This window comes from Microchirus variegatus, assembly GCF_963457635.1.
Source record: "Microchirus variegatus genome assembly, chromosome: 4".
Classification (NCBI taxonomy): Eukaryota; Metazoa; Chordata; class Actinopteri; order Pleuronectiformes; family Soleidae; genus Microchirus; species Microchirus variegatus.
Window position 1 is genome coordinate 5,314,055 of NC_139805.1, and position 14,971 is coordinate 5,329,025.

The 14,971-nt window shown below is 40.4% G+C and overlaps 1 protein-coding gene across 1 annotated transcript in view; it reads right to left on the reverse strand.

The window, feature by feature from the left end:
* The window catches only part of LOC310926278 (contactin-associated protein-like 4), a gene marked incomplete at both ends in the record, with an annotated part of 108,412 nt that overhangs the window by 28,090 nt on the left and 65,351 nt on the right, over positions 1–14,971 (reverse strand). The window contains 5 exons of the mRNA XM_083888378.1: positions 6,539–6,713; positions 10,404–10,553; positions 11,689–11,956; positions 13,292–13,438; positions 13,981–14,156. Of these exons, the coding sequence (XP_083744504.1) occupies positions 6,539–6,713; positions 10,404–10,553; positions 11,689–11,956; positions 13,292–13,438; positions 13,981–14,156 (916 nt within the window). The remainder of the gene's footprint in view (positions 1–6,538; positions 6,714–10,403; positions 10,554–11,688; positions 11,957–13,291; positions 13,439–13,980; positions 14,157–14,971) is intronic.

A 14,971-nucleotide genomic window follows, 5' to 3' on the forward strand; every position in this document is an offset into this window, starting at 1 on the left:
TCAGGTAACAAGCTAACTTGAATGAAGTAATTATGACTATGCATAACAATGTTAAAAAAAAATGTTTGAGAGCAACAGCGTAATTAAACTCAGGTTTAAGTCAAATTACCGTAGCTTAGAAGCTAATGTACTCCGGTTGTCTTGCTAGTTGTGTAGAACTTTCCAGCAGGTATGGAGCATGTATATTTTCCTATTTTTGATCTGTAACTGATCATCAGAAGCTGTTTGCTTTGTCGGTTTACAACCTATTAAGTTGTGTGTAGAATAAAACCTCTTAAAGACACTTGTTTCGGTCGCCTTTCCCAGAGGGTAGTTTTGTGAGCTGTAGGAAGCAGCCAGTAAAAATCTGGACAAGTTGTGTTGCTAATACTGTAACAGTTCACTTTCGTAAGCATCCAGAGTCGTGTAGGACTTTAAGTTCTCCTTGGCATAAAGACTCGGAGTGTCGATCAGGTACGAGTGGATATTGGGCCACTGCCTGCAGACGGGGCCACTTCGTCTCTTCATTAATCCACTCACCGGCACCTAAAGCATGTGTCATCAAGCTGTATATCCTTCACCAAGGTGAATTTCCAAGAATAACTTGCTTTATCACTAGGCGACAAGCTGGCGTAGTACAAGGAAAACTTCACGACAACACTGCTACTTAAACGCTGAGTGGTGCCCTTCTGCAACCGCGCTGCACGCGTATCCAAAATTTTTCGAAACAACCAAGAGCCCTATACACACACTAATACCAATATGTCACCATTTACTCACTGTGATCATTTGTATATCTAAAAACAGTGGTTTTTATAGATAGATAGATAATTATTAACAGATGTGATAGTTCCATAAATTGTTATACCAAAGTTATATTAGATCAGTCATGCAAATGCAGACATTCACACATATATACATGGTTAATACTTTATTAGGTATTATGTGCATTTAATGTAGTGTTCAATGAGGATCTGCTGCTGTGAGTTCACAGTTGTTGAGTGGTTATTTAGGTTATTGTTTCCTTTCTTTCACCTCAAACCAGTATTGTCAATCTCCTCTGACATCTGGCATCAAAAAGGCATTTTAGGCCAGTGAACGGCTGCTCACTGGACATTTTCTATTTTTGAGACCATTTCCTGAAAACTTACAAGGGTGTGAAATCCAAGTACATCAGCAGTTTCTGAAATACTAAGACCAGCCTGTCTGTCACAGCATCAAACTTAACGATATGCCTGGACAATGTCCACCAATGGCTACCAACATAATCATCTTGTAAAAAACGGTGTTTGTCAATAAGAAAACGCATAAAGAAAATTTCAAAAACCAATTGTGTTTTAATCTAATAAGAAATGTTATACCCACTCACAAAACACAACAACTACGATCAGACAAAGTTTGTCATTCAAGTAGAGGAAAGGAAATTGGAATGTGGACACACTGATGGTGCAGGATGGCAGGAGAGAGAGAGGGAGGAATGAAGAAGAGAAGAAGGAGGCTGAGGGGGGTGAAGAAGAGGAGAGAAGAGCAGCAGCAAGATTGCGGCAGTAACTTTATATCAACTCTTTCGTCAGTGAACCACTGAGAATGAAGTCAGAGGACTGCAGGTGGAGATGGTGAGCGAAGCAACAGAATCACTCACTATAAGCAAACATGATATGTCTGTCAATATAAATGGACATTTGAATTTGTATTGTTAGGTTTGATAAACATGTTTCAGTCATCAGAGGGGACACAACATTTAATCCCTTTTTACTTTTTTTCTTCCACTCGATCACACGGCTTAATCCATACTACTGCATTTTTTTTTCTTCTCTACAATTGTTTGTAGTTATGGAGAGCACAAGAAATGAGAAGAAACTACAGTGAGACATTAGAGCAAGGCTTTATTTATTAGACTGATGGGAAATGAAGATGCACTGGGCAGGATTGTTGTGACATTGTTGATCAATAATTCCATAGTACCTTTCAGTGTGATCTAAGTCAAGTGACCCAAAAGAGAAACAGTGACACGACTGCACCTCCTCTGGGCTCCGTTTTACAGCCTTTTGGTTTTAGGGCTCCTCGGGTCATGTGTCGCTTATGAAACAAGTGCATCATCTGCTGAGAGGAGCTCAGGACAGAGAGCCGTGATCAGAACTGCCCACTCGGCCTAAAATTAGTTTTCAAATTAGCACTGAGCCGGCAGCATTTAAAAACATCTCAATTTCAGGTGCTAGAAAAGATAGTAATGTGGACAGCAGGTATGAATGTGATGTGCTTTAAACATTAAAACTGTTGGGGATATAACATACAATGTTATTAGGATCCCTACAGAGTTCTCCTGAATTTGGGTAATTTGAATGTTTTTTCTTCCCAACATTCAGATTTGATTTAAAATTACTGCATTTCTTTTGATAAAACTCAACTAAAATTGATTTCCTCTGTGCAGGGGAAACAGCCCAGCTGCTAGACCAACCCACAGTTTACAATCAGACTATTTCTTCTATCAGACACTGGAAAATAGTCCTTGTTTATTCACTTATTTATCTTCATTGCAAAAGCAGACAAGAAGAGCAGGGAGACAAATGCCTGTGCATGCACCCACTTTACTGGTTTGTCTCCCCAAATCCACTTTGTTCATACTCTCTCTCTGTAGTCTGCAAAAGTTCAGAAAACTTTTCTTGGCACAGCTATCTGCAGCCGCAGTGATAAACTCTTTTTCTGCAGCACTGGAGGAGTTTTCTATCATTGTGTCAGCATTCAGTTTGCTGTCTGCAGCCTGCTGCCACATGCATCCCCAACCCAGAGCGCAGGGTGAAAGTTACAAAAAGAATCAGAGACACCAGCCTGGGTTCAAATGTGAGCTTGTATCACTTAATCTACTATACATTTTTTTCCAGGGATACAAGTTCCCAGTTTCTAAAACACTTTGTCCTCCGTGAACCTCCGGAGGGCTGGGAGCTTGACGAACGATTTGCAATGCAACGTGACAGAGCACTGCACCAGAGCGCAGATCACAGGACTCCAGGATTAACTTAGAAAAGAGACTTTGTAGCTTATCTAAAAGTTTGTAGCACAGTGTGACAGTGTCCTTTAACACAGTTTGGATCACAGTTGGTTCACACCCAATCTCCCCGGTTTCTACTGTGGCCTCTGGCTAAACAGCAGAGCCCCTTCCACTGTGTCTGCACATCATCACAAATGCGGAGAGAGTATAGAAAATGTGGGTTAGACAGGTAATGGCACCAGCCACTCTATTAGGTACAGCTGTTTAACTGCTAATTACAGCAAATATGTAATTAGTCTATTAGAAAAGAATAGAAAGATATACTTTATAAATCCCAAACTGGGAAATTAGAGTGTAATTTGCATGGACAGCACATGCGTGAACTGGAGTGGTAGAGTATAAACATTAAGACGAAGTCACCGCCAAGGATAGTTATCGCATCCTCGCCCTAGCGACCCTAAACCGGCTGACACATCAATTCCCCTGAGTGGCACTCGAACCAGACGTGTCAGAGGGTGCTGCAGCATTGTTCTCTTCTACTTTGGTGGGAATGCGTCCTATTCCCTTGCGTCCAGACTTGTACCGCCACCTGATGGTGAAGTGGGATACTACAGGACCCTGACGCACGAGTATAGTAATGTGACGCTCAATGCAGTGTGACGAGCACTTTGGCGTGTGCGGCCATGTGTGCGGAAGTAGATCAGGGCCTTAATGTAGAGGATGTTACCGGAACATGCATGGTCAAGACAAACTACAGATGATCAAATTTAGCATTGGAATAGAGATGTTTTGATTGGTTGTTGATGGTCTGAGTATTTCAGAATCTGCTGATCAACTTAAATGTTAAACCATCACTAGAGTTTACATGAGAATAGTCTGAAAAACAGAAAATGTCCAGTAAGCCTCAGTTACCTGAGTAAAAAATGCCTCGTTGATGCCAGAGGTCAAAGAAGAATGACCAGACTGGTTTGAAATGATGGCAACAGAAAATAACTCGCTCATTAAAAACAAGGTATGCAGATGAACATCTCTGAACACATTAAACATTGAAATGGATGATTTCCAGCAACATGAGTGTGCTTTGACATGGTGATTTGTCAGAAGTTGTCAGAATCCCGACAGAAGCAAAGAGGTCAGAAATACTGGTTTCTGACATCTTCATCTATAGCTCACTTCAAATCACAGGGAGACAAATAGGTCAGGGAAGTGAGAGGAAGTTGTAAGTTCAGAGACACTCTAGTTTGTACTTAAGATGTCAGTATGCTTCAAAACAAAGTGCTTGTCAGATAATAGAGCAATGCCTACATCTTTCTCCTGTCAGACTATTGAGCTGTTATTTTTTTTTTGTATTTTTTCCACAAGTAACAGACTAACAGACGGAATGTATTTCTCTAAATGACAAATCATTTTGTCAGTTTTTGTATTGGATGTGATCAAACACAAAAGAGGATAAAGGTTTTTTGAAATTTCTGAAACGTTCTTCCACACATATCCACACAGACATCTTGCAAAAACAACCAAGCACTTTGTGAAGGTCAGCTATAAAAGACTTTGACAATGAAGCAATGACTGTTTTGGAATGCCTTTAAACATTATTTCAATGAAATACTTGTAGTCATAATTATTGAAACCAAGTGCCAAAACCAATTTTAAAAGATTATAACTAATTACCCAAATAGCTCCTCAAAGGATTTTCCTGAACAATAATTACAACAGCTAAATAAATTAATAATATATATAAAAAAAATAAAATAGTAGAAATTAAATTAAAGTTAAAATCCTTCTCTCCAAGTCCCTCGTCAGCACCAGGCAGAGGTGAAGCACACACTCCTGATGCTCTGGGATTCTTTCGTCTCTCCTGTAGATGCTTTGACTGCACAACAAACAGCCTTGCAAGGAAAATAACCTCAATCACACTTTAATCTGTCCCCAGCCTCCACTCAATGAAATCTGATGCTTAGAATTCATAAGTGTCATGTTTAATATATAAACAAGTGACACTGCATAATAATTCACTTTGGAGCGATTTCATGCTGTTTCTTCACATCACTGCTAATGTGCAACGGTCTTTAAGATGATGTAGATGAACTCAAAATATGTTTAAATTCATTACGTTCTCATTTAACTGGTTTCTAATGTATCCCAATGTGCTGTTATACAGAATGTCATCATTTTCCAATGAGAAACGTGTGAAAACAAAAGCTTGAATCGAATGAATACAGGGTTCCCACACCTTGGTTGACATCAAATTTAAGGACTTTTCAAGGACTTCCCAGGACCAATTTCCTCAAATTCAAGGACTGGCACAGCTTAAGATAGGAGGGCAACTTGTGAGAGCCACTTCACCCATGGCGTCCACTTTTTTATTTTGTGATTGTCCTTGGGATCTTGGTTCAAGTCAGTCTTTGCGATTTTTTTGTTGTCAGAGAAATCTTAGAATTGACATTTCCCAGGCATCAGGCATCGTTTGCTCTCTCTTGCTTCACGGTACTCACGCATTGTTCTGCATGGAATCTCATGGTGGAGAGTAAATACGTGACGTTGTAAAAAATGAGGGAGACGTTTACCTATATCAACTTAACTTCTTTCTTTCACAAAATTCAAGCACTATCAATGACCCATGTCTGTTTTGGGCAATTCTATGTATGCACATACATACATTGTACAATGTACTAATAGAAACAAAACCAACAATGTATTTGACAACATGACAACATTTTTCACTTGCCAACTAATGTGATTCTCAGCCACAAGCCCCAATTTGTAGTAGTAGTAGTACTTTTTAGTAGTAGTAGTAGTAGTAGTAGTAGTAGTAGTATACAATATGATCATGATTTTGCTAAAATAAATAAATATTTGGTGTCACAAAAGCATGATAATGGTGTTCTATCGCCATGCAAAATATGGCGATATTTCACTGTATTGACCCTCCCTCCACCCCTGGTACTTTATTCAGTCACATAGAAACACCATAGACAAAACAGTGCTGCTACATGCCTGTCCTGTTTCATTTGTAAACAGTAAACTACCTGTTACCTGTTTATTTTAATAGCTAAGCATAGAAGTTATGTTACAGGAGTTACCGGGAGTAAATTGTGCATTTGTCTGCGAGTATTTCCACTTTGTCTTTCACCTGCGGCTTCATTGTATAAGTTGATATTTACAGCACCAGCCCAGGAAAGTGTATTTTCTGTGTGGGAACAAGAACAACTGTGAAAGTTTCTGGAAAACACAGGAGCTCTGTAGCTTGAGGGCTTTGGCTGCACAGACAGTAGTCATCAGGAGCAATTAGTTTGATACCTGTGCTTTTGACGTATGCCTTGAATCACAATTCTCTGGTGTATAAGTTTGTTGTTTTCAGAGTGACAAATGCCAAAAGTCTAATTAATCTACTTTACTTTTTTTTTGTCTTGACATTTCAAAAGAAATCACTTCAGTCTGTGAAATTAAATATTCCATCTGTGTGTTTTTTTAAGCATTATGAAGAGGTTGGAAACACTCAGGTTGGATGTGCAGGTTTGATGGTAACAGCACCTGAAGTAAATACAGGATGTGATGTTGAACACTTACCTGTCAATGATACCACACATATCGATCTGCAGGTGGCTGTAGTTTCCCAGCAGTCTTTGTTGCACCTTCATCAGGTCCACGGTTTGGTCATCCAGAGTCAACAGTCGCATGCAGCCCTGGAACACGGTGAAAGGGTTTCTACACCCCTGACCGCTCTGCTGAGGCGCAGGACAACCTGAGGAAGGGACATACAGTAAATGTATGCAATATGCAGTTTTCTTTGAATCATGCATTAGGATAAAATCAACTTTTCATCCTGAGGGCAACATATACAAACATTTTATATATGATAAGTATATCAACTGAGAGACATATATATATATATATATCATGATGCAGTCTAAAATTATTTCAACCCGAAGTATAGTATGTCAGAAAAGTTATTGTCATAATAAAATGGCATTCATATTATTGTTATTGCCCCATAATTCAAACATTTCAATAATTGTTATAGAAAGTGTCAAACTTACGTGTATTATTTATTTGTTTATTTACAAACCTAAGTATCCGGTTGTATATGTTTAACTTTCTCAGCTAAGCTTATGTAGGAAAATATGCCAACTTTATTAGAAGTAAATTTAACCTTAACATATTTAAGCTCACAAGAGTTGATCGTGCGTGCGTGTGTGAACAACATTGAATATTTCTCATTTCAGGCAAAGGTGAAAAACTAATGCCAGCAAAGTTGGAAAACTCTAACTGCCCCTTGTCAACCATGAATCAGGTGACTTTTCAGAGCTTCAATTCAAATATCCAGCTTTTATTTTGAGTACTTCCAGCTCCCCCAGTTCATTAAACCCCCAAGTGTGTCCACATCCACAGCACTGATACCATCCGTAGAGAAAGAGCAATAAAAGTTGCCCCACTTTGACTTTTCACCAATAATGATGTACAAGCTGCAGTGAATGTGATTTTATCTGGGAAAAATTTAGAGGTTTAGAGAAATTTACAGGTGATTTTACAGTATTTTAAGCTGATGTTAAGGCAGAACTATGCAACATTTTTACCCTATTTTAACAGTTTCTGAGTCTCTGTGATTGTTAAATGTCTTGTTGCAGGGAGATTGGGGGCTGTCTCCACTCCCCCTCACATCTGTTAGTGGAAAACCAGCCTTGCAGGGTTGCCAATCAAGAGAAGTCTCGGTTCTCGCGAGAAAAAACTAATTGCTTCGACACACCCGCACCCCCGAGCTGGGTACTGGCTATAAGAACAAGGAAGCGATCAGATTATTTTAGGCGTTCATCATGGCAGAGCCAAAGAAGCAGAGACAAATATGTTGTAAGAGGAAGCAGAAACTTTGAAAACAAATGCAAGCGACTGGGTTTTCACAACAGTGAGGATAAAGTGGTAGACAATGGACGTTTACGTGGTGTCTTAAAAATATGTACTGTAAATACGTAGAAATTGAAAAGTTCCACTTTAAATAATTTTATTGTCTCGCGGAGCTTTGTCGGTAAAACATGCGAGAGTGCTGGCCAGGGCAAAGGAAAATCGGAAGTCCGCGAAGTCCACGAAAAGTCCTATTCTTGGCTCCACAGTGCAGCACAGAGTTCTACACAAACTTCCAGCCTCAGAGGATTTATCTGTCCAGTGGATACATGTTATATATGACGGCAATGTGCCTGCTAGAGCCAAATTATCACTTTTCCAAATGCTAACTGCTGTTAGCTCCCAGTAGCCTCTGTGAAGTTTCATTTTACTTTTTTTTTAAGGTGGACCTAAAGAGATACTACTAAACAGAGTGTTCTGAACAGGGCTGTTTTGGCAGGATGATTGAACTGCTATGGTGATTCATTCTTATGGTATTTTGACCAAAGCATGCCACAGACATGTGGGACACCAGAGAACTAGGTTAACTTGTAGAAATAGGGTATAATATGTCCCCTTTAAGTTCTAAAGTTTCTTTTAAGATTATTATCTTTTATAGGGCCTTAGTAGAGGCAGACCCGATGTATCTGTCATGTAAAAAGCAGTCCATCAGGTTAAAGCCAGTGAATGCGCACCATGTCTTTCTTATCCAGCGGTGATTGGTGACATGTGAGTTTGATCGTGGACGGAGGCATCCAAATAGAGCAGTCCAGCTCCAGGCTCTGCCCTGCTCTAATTACACTCAACCCATCAGGCACACAGTTCACCAACACCCAGCAGAGGAAGAGGGTGGAAATGATGAGATAAGATAAGATAGCTTTATTTATCCCACAGTGGGGAGAGAACAGGGTTTGATGACGCACTGTTTATTGTCACTTTGTAAGGAGCTTTTTAAGGAGCTCAAAAGACGATTTTGTATGAATTCTCCCTTTTGGCAGAGACAATGACGCATGAAGGAACTTGGTTGGAAAATGTGGTTTTGCATCTGGAACAGTCATTTTAAAAATTCATTATGATAGTCAAACACATTAAGTGTTCTCGTTCATCATTAAAACTGTTGAGCGTTTCAGGAACTGGTAGCACTTAATAGGTTCCACTGTTTGAGATTAAAAGTGTCAAATATGCTAGAAAATAAAGTTGCAGATGAAAACATTTCCATTTTATTAATCGACTCGACCTGCTGTTTGTGTGTATTAAACATATGAACTGTATACATATCAGTTCGGTATGTGTGTCACCTGCTGCTGGCTGCCTTCGTGAAAAGTGTTGTTTGAATCGTGAAAAGTGTTTTTTGATTCGTGGAAAGTATTGACACAAATCTAATCCATAAAAAAGGGGCCGCTGTATAAACAGAATATACTCATGGGACAAAACATTACACACCCCAGTACTATTAAACTGGGGTGTGTAATGTTTTGTCCCATGAGTTTTGTCCTTCAAAACAACAACAATGATGCAAGACCTGAGAAGTTACCCCCACACATGTATCTGGTACCAAAGCAGCGGATTAGATTGATAGATTGTTCTATCGAACACTGACAGAAGCAGCCTAAACGGCTTATTAATGCATATAAATACTTACATTTCCGACATGAAGCTGCATTAAACTGCTTTATAAAGCAGGGTGTCTCAATCCTGGTCCTGGGGACCCACTACCCTGCATGTTTTAAGCCCCCTTTCCACCTATGCTCACCTTGACTCACCTCGGCACGGCACGGTTTAGGATGGTTTTCTACTACAAAATGGTACCTACTCAACGAGGGCGGCGTCATCACTGCACAGCTGCATGAAACTGCTGTGACTCTGTTTTACACGCAACACACACACAAATGAGTGACAAGTGACCTGTAAAGCAGTCGAGGCGAGTCGAGTTGAACACGGTGGAAACACGGCATATGATGTTCCCCTGCTCCAACACACCTGATTGTGGGTCCCCAGGACCACAATTGAGAAACACTGTCATCAAGCAAAATTTACCCTGATTAACAGACAAGGAGATGAGTGTACAGTATGCATGTGTATGTCTGCAGCGTAAGTTATGTCTTGGAATTGTATGAGAGTGTACAAAAGTAAAATATACAATAACACATAAAAGAGGAAGGGAGCTGAGGAAACATTAAAAGTGAAGGAGAGAGAGAGATAGAGAGGAGTGCAGACAAAGCGAAGGAACAAGAAGTGAACAGAGAGAAAGACCATCGGGGGGGGGGGGTGGACGACTTAAAGTGACTTTACGACTTCATCCCTCTCTGTTGTACACTAAACATTGAAGGGAGATCTGGAGATGATGATTATTACCTGGGTACATCCATGAATTTTATCCACTCCTAAATGTCCATGTGAGCAGTTTTCCCATCCTTACGGCGAACAATATTAAGTACAATATATATGAACTATCCATAACTAACTATCCACATTTATTCAATAGAAAGGCTTTCATTTGAATAATCACAAATCTTTTCCGAGCTGTTTTTCTCAGCTATCTGCGAACTTCACTTACCGCCAAAGAAGAGTTGACAATCGGTAGTTAGAGAGAGAGGGACGCTGCTGTGAGCTATCGCTCCTTCGTCTTTGTCCACCGCGATGCTGAGACAATCGTGTCTCACGGTCATCTCCACCGAATGCCACTGACCGTCACTCAGACCTGAACCTAACAACAGACACCTGTTAGCAGGCATTTCTACGTTGTTAGTTCCCATTTAAGAAAAAAAAACAAACAAAAAAAAAACATTTAACATTGTTGAAATAAAAAAAGCTCATTTTATTTTATATTATTTTTTTTTGGGCCTTTTTGCCTTTTTTTTTTTTAATGATAGTATAGTATAGAGAGACAGGAAATGGGAGGCAGAGAGATGGGGAATGACACGCAGGAAAGACCGCTTGGTGCAGGATTCGAACCAGGGTCGCCTGCAGCGAGGACTACAGCCTCAGCATATGGGGCAGGTGCTCTACCAACTGAGCCACCACTGCCCCCAGCTCATTTTATTTTAACAAATTTCCCAGTTGTGGGATCCATCAATTCATCCATCCATCCATCTGTCTGTCTTGCTTTTGCACACAAAGAAGACAGCCACTAAAGGAATTTACTAAACGTCTATTTTATGTAGTGTTCCTTCCTTATTATTTTCCTTATTTTTCATTATCTACCAACAATCCTTCAAGACTTGTCATGCGGCATTGGTCACGAGTAACAGGTCATCGGTTCAGTTTGATATGGTTTATTTCAAAGTTAAATTTGATTAGTTTCGATTCAATTTCATTAACTACGCTACAAATAAGATTTGAAGGTTCACATTGTTAACGTTGTGCATCTCAACAGGACTCCCAATTGTAATTGGCAATTGGATGTTTGTGTCCTCACAGCCCAGAAGATATTAGATCGAAGTGACGTATTATGAGCTACTTCAGCCTGGTAATCTGAACGTCACCACGTCAAACAGCGACAAACAATCAGTCACACTCACATTCACATCTATGGTCAGTTCACAGTGCCCAGTCCAGACATTTGGAGAAAAATACAATCTCCAAACAGAAAAGCCCCATCTGGAGTGGGATGCCCTTTCTTTCAATTGACCATCCATTCATCAACCCCACAGATGAAAGTTTTCTGCAAATACAGATTATCAGATGTCCTATCCTAACTCAACTCAAGCCAAATGTGTTGACATCAGGCAGCAAAGAGATTCTTTGCAAATGAGGATGTTCGATGCCGATGACAAACTGCAGCCTGATGTAGAAGTCTACACTGAGGCTATCTCTGCGTCTCTACAGTGAGTCCTACGTACCTGCGCTGAGCTCCAGGATGCCCTTGTCTGCTTTATTGATCTGTAGGCAAAGTCTGGCCTCACTTAGGTACAACCACACTGTGCTTTCCAGCTGAGGGAAGTCAAACGTCAAGAGCAGCCCGGCTTTGTTCCACGTCCTGAACTGCAGTGCCACAGCAACAACCCCAGATGAACGCGGTGTCAGTGGGGGTAACTGCAGGAAGCTATGGGAGTCAGTGAATGTCACGGCGACTGCAACTGGCTCAGCACAAGAAAAGGTCACATTGCCCTGAGAAAGACAGAGACAGAGAGAGAGAGAGATGATTATAACAGCGATGATAAAACATGAATATTCATCAATTCAAGAGGCTGACACGGTGTAACTTGATGTCACAGAGGTTTCAACCGCAGCTCTGGAAAGGACACTTGTATTACCATATTGATATTTGCTGAGCAGCTAAACTGAGCATTTGCACCCACATTCACCTGGTCTTTCATTTAAATTTCAGAAGCATGGCCCTCACCCTTGTCTCCCTCTTTTTTATTTTTTTTTGGTAAATTCTCATTATCATTCTCTACCTCCTCTCCTCAATGATTTATTATTCTACTCATCTTGTTTTTTTGGCTTTGGGCGTTTGTAACGCTAACGTGGATGTGGTGGCAGTGGTGATGATAATAATATGGATGATGATGATGACAATGGCACTAAGACAGAAAAGAGAAAAGAAGGAACAATTAGGACCAAAAGCACAGAAAGTCTAAAAAGAAGTTTCTTAATATCAGTCATGGAAGCTCTACAGTACTATCAAAGTATTTAAGATAAAATCTTGTGGTTTTCTACTATTAACTCGAATCAGGTGAGAGGCAACAGGTAATCTGGGGGGAAGTTTGGCAAAGTAAGACAACAGGTCATATTTAACAAGTTTAGAAACGAATTTAGAATGAATTAACCAAGTGAAGGGCAACGGCTCGGTATTATCAGTTTAAAAAATATTGCTCTTAATTGCTCTTGGCTAGTGATAGAGCTATGTCAGCAAAGTGCCACACTCACAATGTCAAGTTACTGTTGAGCCAATGTAATTGGCCATTTGCCAGGTGCTGTTGTTGTCAACTGCTCACACTGAGTCAAAATGTCCTTAACCTAAACTAGAGATCGAGTGGATATTAGGGCCCAAAAAATCCACTCTTCTGTTAAAAGCCTTAGAGTCGATTTTTAAAGTTTGATCAACAGATCTCGGCAGTCGTTAAGTCCAGATTTTTTCAACTAAGGCTCATCACAAAACCAGTTTTAGAGATATTGATCCATGCTTTCTTAACATCTCAGCTGGATTATTCTAATTGTCCGTATGTTGGATTAGACCAGACATCTGTCCATCGACTTCAGTTAGTGCACAACGCTGCCCCTTGCCTTTTGACAGAAAAAAAGAAAAGAGACCACATCACACTTGTGTTGCGCACCATCCACTGACTTCCTCTTCATTTCAGGGTCGATTTTAAAATGTTATTGTTGATTTTTAATGGTTTGGCACCATGTTACCTCTGAATCTTTCTTCTTCACACCCCATTCCCAAGCTCTGAGGTCTAACAAGAGGTTGCTTTTAGACAAGCCCAAAAAAGAACTTACCACTGCAGTGACCTGGTGGTTGTTCTTTTTAGCCAGGCTTATGAGACTGAAGTCATTGTATAACAGGTTTTCCAGACATCCGTGGAAATTCCTATTGGACAAGATGGGTTTTTGGAGTCCGTGGCCTTGGACAGCTCCCACACTCAGCTGCACACACAAGAAACACACAACACATGAGATGTATGCGATACAACAACAATCATCTTTCAAACTCTGAAATGTTGTTGATTTATGCATCAATTGGCTTTGATAAGAATAACGCGTTTATCTACTTCGACTTCTTAGCTTTTTTCCCCAGTTAGAACCACTTTCAAACAAGTTTACTGACACTGCACTGTTAAAAAAAAACCTTCACGGCTTGACAGCATGAAGCTCAAGTGTGAAACTGTGTAGTGTTTCTCTTGAATTATACAACAGAGGATTGAAGAGTGATTCAGTTTACTTGAAATATACATTTCAGTCACTATCGCAAAAGGAGAACACTCATGATCAGCAAAAAACACTGTGACAAATTATTGAACGATTGATGACCATATAATCTGTACTATTTTTCTACTATTATGGACTGTACTATAGATACAAAGCTACAACCTTCTGTGGCCATCTTTTAAATGGATGCACACGGGGTCACACTTACATTTTTAAAAGGAATATCATTTGCAAAGATGTGTTTTTTGTGGGCATCTCACCTGGTGAATATCCCAGTGGTTGAGCTCAGCAGGTGTGTGAACCTGCTGAGTGTTTTTATTCACAGAGAGGTTGAGATGAGTGCTGAAGCGCTCCAGCTTCACATGGTGCCAGTGCTGGTCGTCCAGCAGACTACCCAGAGCAGCAAGAAGCCGGCCGCCAGAGGATGAACTCACACCTGCAAGGAAGGTGAGAAGAAGAAGAAATAATTCCTGTATTCTTCATGCTGCATTTGGTAGATGAGCTATGGTTCCAGCTTATGCAGAAATCAGTGGCAGTCGCTGGGCTTTGAAAGCTAATTTCAGGTCCAGTTATTTATACATAAATTCTGCCCCTTGCTCTTTCTTTGCTGCCTCAGAGATCAATGGAAGCTGCTGCGGGAATGTACCGATTTAAGAAAATAATGTCAGATGATCTGTGATAAACAGCTGATTCCGAAAAAATTGGTTCAGAATTGGTCGCCATTGGTGTTAACTTCGCAATGCACTCATAATGTCATAATAAGGTTGCACTGGCGGGATTTGGGACCCTGTTGTGACTGTTCAGCAACATAAACATGTCATCTGTTTAGCCTTTTCAATTTGAACCTGAGCGAAACATTAATGAGGAGAGTGTCCTCCTCTTCTTGTATATCTGAGAGGTGAATTATCAGCTTCCTCTGTGACTGTCTACTTTAAGGAAACATTCAGCTGAACTTTTTCATCTTTATTTCAGATGGGGCGAGCAGGGTCAGTGAGGTCAACTGCCCTTATTAGAGAGAGAGCATTATTTGTATGCTGGCGAGCAGGACAGAGCATGGTAAATGATGATATTACCTGTTATTTAGCAGTTGAACTTGTGACCATGATGTCTCTGCACATGGGAGTACTGGTCTTAACCACTGAGCTACTCCACCCCCATGATAGCGGGACATAATTAATGACAGACCGAACACAGACAGGTCCACCCTGTAATGTGCTGCTGGAGAAAAGAGAGGTTCAGCTGGTAGAAGAA